This window comes from Taudactylus pleione, unplaced genomic scaffold (assembly GCF_031769625.1).
Source record: "Taudactylus pleione unplaced genomic scaffold, aTauple2 ptg000053l, whole genome shotgun sequence".
Taxonomy (NCBI): Eukaryota; Metazoa; Chordata; class Amphibia; order Anura; family Myobatrachidae; genus Taudactylus; species Taudactylus pleione.
The window spans coordinates 47333033-47345358 of NW_028284455.1; the positions used below are offsets into that span (position 1 = coordinate 47333033).

At 40.7% G+C, this 12326-nt stretch overlaps 1 protein-coding gene across 2 annotated transcripts in view; it reads right to left on the reverse strand.

Moving 5' to 3' along the window:
* Window positions 1–12326, reverse strand: part of CDCP1 (CUB domain containing protein 1) — a 97324-nt gene that overhangs the window by 40779 nt on the left and 44219 nt on the right. For both annotated transcript variants that reach the window (XM_088462992.1, XM_088462985.1), the window contains exons 2-3: window positions 9243–9455; window positions 8546–8899 (exon numbers count right to left, since the gene is read on the reverse strand). In XM_088462992.1, coding sequence (XP_088319118.1) covers window positions 8546–8899; window positions 9243–9455 — 567 coding nt within the window. The remainder of the gene's footprint in view (window positions 1–8545; window positions 8900–9242; window positions 9456–12326) is intronic.

Below are 12326 nucleotides of genomic sequence, written 5' to 3' on the forward strand. Positions count from 1 at the left end.
GGTACACTCTCCATAACCCAAAGCCCAACGGGAGCCGCTATTTGCTCACAGACGTCTCCTGCACCACCATCTGCAGATTGGATTTGTGCTATAAAGAATTGTGCTATTCCTAAACCCCACACTGGTGTCTCCAACTCTCTACAAATATCAGAGAATTGAACCTGCACTACAGAGAATTATGATAGAGGAGAACACCCTATACCAGTGAATCAGACTGGTAACATATGGAAGTATTGTACCTATAAAAGCTTTGCTAGCATTGCCAAAATGACTACCATTATTGCAGCTACTGGACATATAGCTCCATGCGACTGTTTCCCTATATGGACTCATATACTAATTAAGGCCCCAACTAAATACTACAGCTGGGATTGAGTGTATATGCATATGTGGATTGAGTGATCCTTTATTTCATATTGTGTTATGTTACTTATTTTTATTTTCACAAACCCTGTGCAACATGCCTTTAATATTGTGATTTTATGCATATGAATTTATATAATTAAAATTTATATTTATATATGTTATTAGAGTTTGTATATAATTTTAGAGCGCTGTATCCATTTCTGAACCTATTTGTGTGAGGACTGACTATCCTCGTATATACACAGCTGCTCATCACAGGATTGGTAATTACATCCAGTGGTAGCGCCACTTTGACAACTGTATTACCTTTGCTTCACATCGGTTCTCGCGACTTAACCTGGTTGTTTAGGCGCGAAAACCGGCATTCTCTGTCTAAAGTGCCGGGCGCGTGGCTGTTAGCGCCGCGCTAAGCCGGAAAACAGATGCGCACCTGGCACTTTTGTCGGATTTCTCCTCGACTCCCCAGGGGGGTGCGAGAAGATATCCTTTAGTCGCCCAAACAGCGCAATGTATTGAATAGCTGTGGGACGCTCCCTCTCGCAGCTATTCAGCTTCGCTTTGAATTTAAATCGGCCCAATGAGTCTTAAATGACAACAATGTATCAGATGGAAATAATCTGAAAATGGAAAAATGTCCATAGGACTAAAAAACACTTGTAAAAACATACTAGTGGATCTTGACTGTTTCATATAGAGCTACGGCTTTATGGAACTACATGTTTTACCTGCTCGCTGAGCGTTTTACCTGCCCGCTGAGCCGGTTTATGAGTACCGCTAACTGCACAGCTGTAACAACAGATTAGGCTGCTGGATATCAGAGACATCTTCCTCCTTTACCTGCATAGTGCCTAGCCGCCGGGCCGCGGCTAAACAAGCGCAGTTTTTCACAACAGAGGCGGACACAGACGGATCGTGAAGCTGACTCATAAAGCTGCCATTCAGCTGTCAGGAGCAGCGGTCCCACTCCGCTGCCGGAACGCTTATTTGCTACAGCATACAGATCCATCTACTCATGGTTGGTGACCTAATTTCTTATGTGAATCTGTTGGAATATGTCTAATTCTATTATACATCTAAGTCATTTCTAGCAGATCTCAGCAGGACTTTCTCCACTTACATACATTGGGGGTCATTCAGACCCACTCGCGAGCGGCAGTACACCCGCAATTGGGTCGATGGTCCCCACTGCGCATGCGCACGACGGAGGGAGCTCCGTCGTGCGCATGCGCGAGATCCGACGAGCGAAGGACTTTCCTTCGCTCGGAGTGTTTCATCAAAGGGGGCGTGCTGTCGATGGTGACTGACAGCACGCCCCAAAATCACTCCTGGCCTTGCGGTTGAAAAACTCAACCGCAGGCTTTTGCTCGCAGTTTCGATGGTCGCGATGGTCAAGACCATCGCGACCATCATCCTGCACGCTCGTATATGCTGTGGGTGGGGACCCACAGCTATACGAGTGTCCAGGAGGACGCTCCATATTAATGGAGGTGGGCCCTGATTCAGAGCGAGCGCTCTGGTCAGAGCGTCCGGCTCTGAATCAGGGCCTTTGTATTTACAAGTGTTTTTACATTTAATTTAATTAATTTACATTGTCTTTAGCTGGATGTTGCAAACAGTGTACACTTTTCACATTTGCTGTTATTGTATATGTTTATGCTGCATTTTGTATCATTCAGGCTGAGAGATACATATTTTACGTGATTATATCTGCTAGAAATTTCTATTGGACTAGATTGATATTTTTTGTATGTAAATTAAATAATATTTTTTACTTTACTGAATGGTGTCTGTAGCGCTTCCCCACCATATTTCTATACATTGCTCTGAGAATGTTACTTGCTTATTAAATTCTGCTGAGAAACACACTGCGTGAAATCCTTTGCTTTCAGTATTGCTTGGTATCCCTCATTTATCTAGGCATTTCCATGGTTAGTGCACTATCTGGGGGCGGATTATCAATGGCGTGTGTGGAGCAGCACACAATGCAAAACATAGAGGGGGGCGGGGACATTACGGAACATAGGGGTTGGGACAGCAATCTAAAATATACAGATTGGTGCAAAATACGCAAAATAGAAAGTGGGGTGCATGCTATATGACATACAGATGAAGGGTGGGAACAAGCAAAATACAGGACATACAGATTGAAGGGGGGGGATGCAGAACATAATACTGATAATACAGATGGGGAAGCACAATGCAGGAAATGCATATGGGGAGGAGGACACACAGCACAAAGCAGTACATACAGATGGGGTGGACAGTACAATGCAGGACATACATCTAGGGATGGACAGATGTACAACGCAATGCAGGACATACAGATGGGGGGCAGCACACACAATGCAGGACATACAGATGGGGGGCAGCACAATGCAGGGCATACAGATGGGGGGCAGCACAATGCAGGGCATACAGATGGGGAGATGAATGGACAGCACAATGCAGCACAAACAGATTGGTGGGGCAGCACTATACAGGACATACACATGGGGAGGAGGACGGAACACCATAACGCAGGACATATAAATGAAGGGGACAAAATGCACATTACAGACCACACCCCCACACAACTGGTCACGTCCCCACATCACTAGTCACACCCCGTGGTGTTGGATACACCCCCTATACAGGGCCGGCCCTATCATTAGGCAGCTGCCTTTGGGCGCCGGCCACTAGAGGGCGCTGTTGAATAGTCTCCCATAAACATGAAGGATGTCTGATCGAGACATCCTTTTTCTGCATCGATCTGCCAGAAACGTGGGTGTAAGCAAGTACAGTCACTGCTCTCTTGGCTAGCTGTCAAATAGGCTCAGGCTGTGCTGTCACTCTTCACACAGTCAGCTCTGACATCGAACAGCACAGCTCCCACCCCCTGCTGTTTCCTCCCCTTCCCTCACTCCCGGCCAGGCACAGAGTAGCTCTGCCCCCTCGAAGGAACAGACTGAGATGAGGAGCCTGTGCTGGAAGGATGAGACTAGCTGCAGCTTCATGCTGACACACTGGTGGTAAGTACCATGTGCCTATGTCAGCAAATAAATGTAACCTGACACCTGTAATTTACATTTATTTGCTATGTTTTGCTAACACATCTTTCACACTCCTCCTGCTGCTGAGGGCTATCTATCTATCCATCTATGTCATATCTATCCATCCATATCATATCTATCTCATATCTATCTACAGTATATATCTATCTGTCATATCTATCTATATATCTATCCATCTATCTCATACCTATCTGTCTATCTATCTATCTCTCCGTCATATCTATCTATCCATCCGTCATATCTATCTCATATCTATCTACAGTATATATCTATCTGTCATATCTATCTATATATCTATCCATCTATCTCATACCTATCTGTCTATCTATCTATCTCTCCGTCATATCTATCTATCCATCCGTCATATCTATCTACAGTATATATCTGTCATATCTATCTATATATCTATCCATCTATCTCATACCTATCTGTCTATCTATCTATCTCTCCGTCATATCTATCTATCCATCCGTCATATCTATCTCATATCTATCTACAGTATATATCTATCTATATATCTATCCATCTATCTCATACCATCTGTCTATCTATCTATCTATCTCTCCGTCATATCTATCTATCCATCCGTCATATCTATCTCATATCTATCTACAGTATATATCTATCTGTCATATCTATCTATATATCTATCCATCTATCTCATACCTATCTGTCTATCTATCTATCCATCCGTCATATCTATCTCATATCTATCTACAGTATATATCAATCTGTCATATCTATCTATATATCTATCCATCTATCTCATACCTATCTGTCTATCTATCTATCTCTCCGTCATATCTATCTATCCATCCGTCATATCTATCTCATATCTATCTACAGTATATATCTGTCATATCTATCTATATATCTATCCATCTATCTCATACCTATCTGTCTATCTATCTATCTATCTCTCCGTCATATCTATCTATCCATCCGTCATATCTATCTCATATCTATCTACAGTATATATCTATCTGTCATATCTATCTATATATCTATCCATCTATCTCATACCTATCTGTCTATCTATCTATCTCTCCGTCATATCTATCTATCCATCCGTCATATCTATCTCATATCTATCTGTCTGTCATATCTATCTTTGCAATTTGGCTACAGTTTGCATTTTTTGAGTCTGCACACACATTTTTTACTGAAATACAGTCTGACTTGTGATGGTGTACTATTAGGGAGCTGGAGTAATATATATATTTTTATTTATTTATTTTGTACATATACACACACCAGGGTGAACAACAGGCAAACGTAAGGATCTGAGCAACTTTGGCAAGGGCCAAATTGTGATGGATAGACGACTGGGTCAGGGCATCTCCAAAATAGCAGGTCTTGTGGGGTGTTCCTGATATGCAGTGGTTAGTATCTACCAGAAGTGGTCCAAGAAATTATACACAGAAAAAAAAGTGCTGGGTACAGAGTTGAATAAACCAATACAATTAAGAAATATTAAAGGAAAAAATAATTTCATCAAGAAGGTTGTAAATCAATAGAATATAATAAAATATATAAAACGTTACTGCAATTAAAACAAAAAAATATATAAATCTGTTGGTTACAACAACCTTTCATAGTACTAACTGCATACAATTTTAATCATAAATATTAGCACTCTATAAACAAAGCATAGCCATTCTAATATCAGGAGCCACTATAGGAATTAACTTAATGCACCAGATGAACAGTGTATGCAGAGATTGCCAACCAAGGGCTCTATTTATTAACATTATTTTGACTAAAATAAAGTGAAAAAGGGTGTTTTCACACTCTTTTCACATTATTTTAGTATCACCTATAGTTATTATAGGGCAATTGGAGTAGAATTCGTAAAATTCTACTCCAACCCCTAATTATCACTTATTTTTAGTAAAGCAGATCACATTTCCCATAACTGTAATGGGAACTGTGATCCGACCAGAGTTACTAAAAATAAAATGTGAAAAAATACCGGGGAAAGCCCTGTGATAATAACGCCATCTGGAGGTGCGTTATCCAGGGTCTCCCCCGGTTACCTGACTCCTGCCCTGCTCTAACGGGCAGAGCAAAGCCCGGAGCCGGTCCCAGTAATCAGCTGTGTGGTCCGCAAGCTGATTACTGTAAAAAAAAAAAAAAATTTACTTACCTGACTCCAGGGACCGTTGATGACTCCCCTCCGGTCAGCTGGTCTACCATAGTGCACTGCTGCCCGGTCATCAGGTGATCGGTCCCAGTGCAGTATGGGAGATCACCTGACCGGAGGAATGGAGATCATCACCGGAGGCCCGGAGCATGCAGGTAAGTGTAATTAAGGGAGAGGGGGGACGCGGGGGTCAGCGATCACGGGGGGCGGGGCTTAGCGCCCGGGGGTAGCAGCGGCGACCGGTCAGTGCATGCGTGGGCACTTAATCACGGTATTTTTTGCGAAAATATCGTGATAAGGCTCCGAAGGATTGTAGTAAATAGAGCCCCAAATGAGCAAATATTGTCTTTGCAGACTAAATGGTCCTCCTTATATAGCTGTTAATCACAGGATTTCTGGAATTAAGCTGTAAATGCACAGTTTAGCCAGGCAACGCTAAACTCAGAGGCAGAGTGCGCTGCCCCGGCTCAGAGTACGCTGCTCAGCCCTATGCCAACCCCCTCAAGAAGCTGTGCCTGCGCGTGGAGATGAGCTCAGCTGACTAAGTGACTCGGGTTGACGAGTGCAGTGGCCATGCGTGAGCCTGCCTGAGGCCCTTGCGGCCGGAAACTGAGTCCAGAGGATTGTCAATGTCTGTGCTGCTCTGCCTCTGACTAGTGTGGAGGGCGGAGGCTGAGGCCTTTAACCCTGACTTGAGGAGTAATGGGTGGACTGTTGCCAATGCCGGGTACCTGCTGTTTGCTGTGCTGAAGTGAGTGCCTGGGCTGGCCTCCCTGCAAGTTAGTGGACTGATTTGCTAAAGCTGGGGAGGACTGGAATGGAGTGAAGCCAAGCCGGTGTGTGTGGACTGTGGAGGGCGAGTCAATAAATGTTTTTTTGCTCAGTGTGGTGCTAATATTTTTATTGCTCAACTCAATTCAGAGATTGAAAAAAATGAGGCGGAATTGACTTCCCTATGCAGAAGGTATCTTATCTTTCCAAGCGGTATCTGGTGACCGCCATGCTCCTTCGTGGTCTCTGTTGTTGTAAATGGCATGAGTGACATGTTAATTGGAAGCAGAAGCGCTGGCCAGGTTGTGTTAAGCATTGTTTTATACCATGGCCACCGCTTCATGGCACGGTATTCCCTGATGGCAGAGGCCACTTTCAGCAGGATAATGCTTCCTGCCACACTGCAAAAATTGTTCAGGAATGGTATGAGCAGTGTTCTCCCCAGGCTGTTTTTCGTGAGCCCATCGCCCGGCAGAAACAGCCTACCGCCCGGCACTTCCCAAATGTGCCGCGTCCCCGTAAAACTTACTGCCTGGTACTCCTTCATTACCCAATGTGCCGCGTTTCCTGTTGCCCTGTCACCCTCAACGTGTCCTTATTGCCACGGACACGGATGCTGTCTGTGACACCGATCTGCGCCGATGTCACATCTCAATCCGTCTGGCATCTTTGTCCTCCAGCAATAAGGACACATTAGTGAGGGTTCTGGACGACGGATCGCAGCGCATTGGGGCAGGAGGGAGTTGCATTGGTTCATTAACAGGTAGGACAATCAAATAGTTTAAATAGTCTACTAAAATAACTATTTTAGGGGAAATTCAATTAGTGGCCGGGAACGATTCAATTGATTGTGCCGCAGGGCGCGAGTACCCATCATTTTGAATTGCGGCATATAGGGCCTGGGGAAAGTGCCCCAAGTTTAAATCATTATAAGGTCAGGATTTAAAACATTTTATTATTGCGAAGGCCCCCAACCTGGCTACTTCTTGATGCCACCTGGCTGGAAACATTTTCAGCGGAGAACTCTGGGTATGAGGAACATGACAAAGAGTTCAAGGTGTGTACTTGGCCTCTATATTCCTGTGGAATTTGCTGGAAAAACAAGTCCTAACCTTGCAATTTACAGAACCTAAAATGATCTGATGCCAACGTCTTGGGGGTAAATTTACTAAAGTTTGATTTGGTATTCGATTTTATAAAATAGACTGAAATCGAATTTAAATCGACCTGCAAAATCCCTTAACAAATCGCTCATTTACTAATATCTGATTTTGCATTTGATTTTGGTTGATTTTAAGAACAGATTTTGTGTTCAGTTTATGAAATCCCTTCCAAAATCAAACCTCAAATCCCCATTAAAATTTGAATGCAAAATCAAACTCAACTTTCTCATTATTTCCTATTGGACCAAATGTATTACATGCACACTAATTAACAGGGGAAAAAGTTAGAAACAATTGTGCATACTCTAGAAAATTGAAAGAGATTTATAAATTCTTCATAAATGTAATATGCTCAACATATATATATATATATACACACACACACACGTACGTACGTACGTACGTACGTACGTACGTACGTACGTACATACATACATACATACACACACCACTATTTAAATTAGGGTTCCAGGATACAAACATATTTAAAGTTAGATTTTGAGTTTGACTTGCATTCAATTTGCAAATTGAATGTCAGTAAATGAATGGATCCTATATTTGACTATGGGAAAACATTGATGTTTTGTCTATATTTCATTTTGAGTGAAATTGAACAGACAATGTAATTTGGTTCAAAATCTAATGTAAATCAAACCAAAATCAAATGGCAAATCGAACAGAATCCAAACTCGATCTTTAGTAAATATACCCTTTAGTGCCAGACAGCACAGGATACCTTTAGAGGTATTATGAAGTCCATGACTCAACAACTCAGAGCTGTTTTGGCTGCACAAGGGGGTCCCACACAATATTAGGTAGGTGGTTTTAATGTTATGGCTGACTGATATATAACATACACTCGGTTTTAGGGTTAGATTGTTGAGCTGCAATTAGGGTTATAGGAAAAGTGCATAAGAAATCATAATGTCGATAAGTAATCCACACACATATTTGAGATTACATTATATCACAGTATTACTATACAGGTGCTAAACTAGTACATTCTGTGAGACCATATTAAACACATAATTAAAGTTATACTCATCACACACTTTGGATGGACGTTCTGTTTGCTATACTGAATCCAGGGTTTATGAGCGTTTCATTCCAGGGCAGACTCAGAGCAACAACTCCTTTTTCTTGGACTTTAATACGAGAAACTGTTCCATTCCTGCAGAAAGTCCCTATGTCAATGGATATGTCACGTACAAAAGTGCTGATCTTGAAGCTAACCAAGTCTGGGCATGTGCTTGAAGGATGTACCTGTCTCAGCCAAGGAGAGGAGAAGCTTAGTTTAAGACCACTGTTCCGGGAGGCTAAGATGTGCCAAAAGAATGTCCGATTTAAACCAGATAAGCTTGAAGGTTGTAGGGTTATATTTAAAGGACACAAACCAGACCTGCAATCTAAACATAAAAGGAAAGACAAACACAAGACATTTTGTAGGAGACCAAATTTTAGTTGGAGCACAAAATGTAAAATATTATGATTAAACAATTTTAAATCAGAATACAGGTCGTGGTAAACTCGCGTACAGCTATACTGCACAAAATATTAGGATTTACCTCCCCTGAGTAAGCGTATTGAAAGCAAAGGCTCAAAATAATTTAAGTAAACTGATTAAATATAAAACACTGTAAAAATAAAATTACTTTAATTAAATTTAAAATTGACATGTGTTAATGTATTTAATCTTGAGAGACATATTCTATGACTGCTGCCCAGGGATGACGGATATTGAATACCTACCTATTGTCCTGTTGATTTCCATAATAAAGTACCTCTCAGGAGTAGAGCAGTTGAAGGTGTAATCCACTTTTCCACCAGGGAGTATTTCTAGATTAGAGTCCTTGCAGGTGTTGTTTGCTTTGCAGATAAAACAGGGTGCTGGTGGTGTATTATTACCACGTTTGATACGGACAGTTATGTTGTGCGTGGGTTGTAAGGAGATGTTAATAGATTCTGTGAAATAAGAGGGAATCCCAGTTACTATATTTGTTAAACAACTAAACCTAACAACATATTAACAATCTAGAACATTCAAAGAATTTTTCATTTTTACACATTCTTAACACTGCCCAAAATATTATAATAAACATTGTTTGCTATAGAATAGTGTTTAGTACTTGTATTAAAGGGTTTTAATATGTAATTGTACCAATTACAACAATGTGTCAATCTTGGCAAAATGTATACTGACCCATATACACAATGGAATTAAAATTTGCACTAGGCTAGTTTTCAATTTTGGAATTTTCATTTGTATTTATCTAATATAAATAATGCAAATTTTAATTTGTAATATCAATGCTTCTTCTGTAAAGTTACTAAGGGATAGATGGAAGTTGCCCATAGCAACCAATCAGCTGCTAACTGTCATTTTACAACTGTGCTAGATAAATGACAGTTAGAAGCTGATTGGCTGTTGTGCACAACTTCTCCACTTCATATCTCTACAGGGCTTGATACATATGCCCTTAAATCTGCTTTCAGACTTTAGCTTGTTTACAAAATGTGGTCATTGTTACTTTTGTATCACAATCCGCTTGTCTCCTCCCAAAACTGTCCCATCAGTGTTGCAATTGGGTCAATTCAATTAGCGCAAGTAAGTGTGGTTATATGCCGCATTTACTCTACCACCGGGTTTACAGATTTTTGTTTGGAGATCCATAGGGTCAGCGAACAAGACCAGGAAGAGCTCGAGCCATGAGGTGGGTAAGTTGCGGTACTGTTGGCAGTGTTTTCATGCCGTTACAACGTAACTCACCCCCCTTACAGCTATTTGATATGACCCCTATGTGAGATTATTCAAATACAAAACAATAGTATTGGATGGTGCAAACAAGGGTGAGAAATTCCATATTAGGGGAAGAAAAGGCATGTATGGATATTAAAAAAAAATGACCAAAAACAAACAAAGAGGATGCAGTTATTGACTTCTAAAATTGCTCTAAAATAACCTGTACAGAGCAATAAACACACATTATCTTGCAGTAAGCACAATGAAAGGATAACACCACACAAAATCAAAACTGTATTTCCAACTAGCTGTAGTACCCAGCTTTGCCGGGCAAGTACGTGACCAAACATCATTAGAATTAAATTGAAATTAGAATGAAAGGGTCTTTTGTATGCAGACATCTTGATGTTAATTTATGGCTGCAGACTATCTATAATTAACATCAATCAGTATACATGACATGTTTAGTGTAGCAGACGCCGTCACATGGTGACCGAAGACACTGACATACTATAGGCTACAAACATTGTGGGAGTTCACTACGTGCAGCTACTCCATTCCAAAGTTTTGTGGTAAGTAATTTAAGGCTTACTTACTGCTGTACAGCACATTGCCTGAAACCTGTGTATTTGTATATATTTTTTACTTGAGCTTAGTAGCTCTCTGGTACAAACTAACTTTATAAATTTGATTGTGCTAAATGGGTTTGGGCTATTCTGGGTTGCACGTGACTGACGGCACTATAGATCTCCCTATTATGTTCTAATTCGTTGTGGGTTCCTTGCTGCGCATGCACGTTGGAGTTGGTACGCCAGTGCTTAAAAAAATGTGAGTGGGAGCTACGGGAAAATACATAGCCTATGTTCTAACCTGGATTGTAAACTATTCTTGTCAAGTCAACTGATTGAAATGTCTGGCGTGATTGAGCAACAAACATACAGATCTAGCCACCCCCATCGTTACCGTGATGCGCGCACTAAGGGTCACGCATCGGGGCATAGCGGAGGTCTCTCCGGGCTGAGACTAGGCACGCCCAGCAACGCGGAAACGCAAGTCACGCCATTCATGCCGCGATGTGCTCGCATCGCGGCATAGATTAGCGTGGCTACAGCTGTATGTTTAATTTTTATATATTAGTAAGGATAGGGATGGGTGTGTGGTTTGCCAGAACTGATGGTGTCCAAGATGGCTGCAATAATTCAAGCTCATACTACAGTCACCCTTGTCTACTCTATATATACACACATACATATACATATATATATATATATATATACATATATACATATATATATATATATACATATACATACATATATATACATATATACATACATATATACATATATATACATACATATATACATATATATACATACATATATATACATACATATATACATATATACACATACATATATACATATATACATATATATATACATATATATATATATATACACATATACACACACACACACACACACACACACATAGACACACAGTAGTTCTAAATTGTGTTTAAGTGTAGACCACTTATTATAATTACACAAACATCAAAATTACATAGTGAAATAATTACCACTAATAATCAAGTCTGCAAATTGATAGTACCTCACAAAATATATGTTTAGAGGAAGATTTAGTGATATTGTCCACAATAAAATGATAGGTCTCTTTTAGAGGATGCAATGCACCAAATACCTGAAATTCTGTGTCCAAAAAATAAAATTTTTACTCTCCGAAAAATCTCTTCCTTGGAGTCCATCTGGGGGATGCCATTACTTCTGGGTTATGCCTAGTCAGACACTAACTAATTGAAACTGGCTCCCACGCTCTATATAACCCTTCTACCATAAGCTCAGTCTATGTTTAACAAAGCCAGAGAAAGACCCACAGAAGAACTGAGAAACCAGAAACCAACAGTATCTAGTATGAAACCAAACAAGGGAGGGGATCCCGGCATCCCCCAGATGGACTCCAAGGAAAAGATTTTATGGTGACTAAAAATCTAATTTAGTTTTTCATCCATCTGGGGGATACCATTACTTTTGGGATATACCAAAGCAAGCCAATTAAAGGGGGAACGTCGG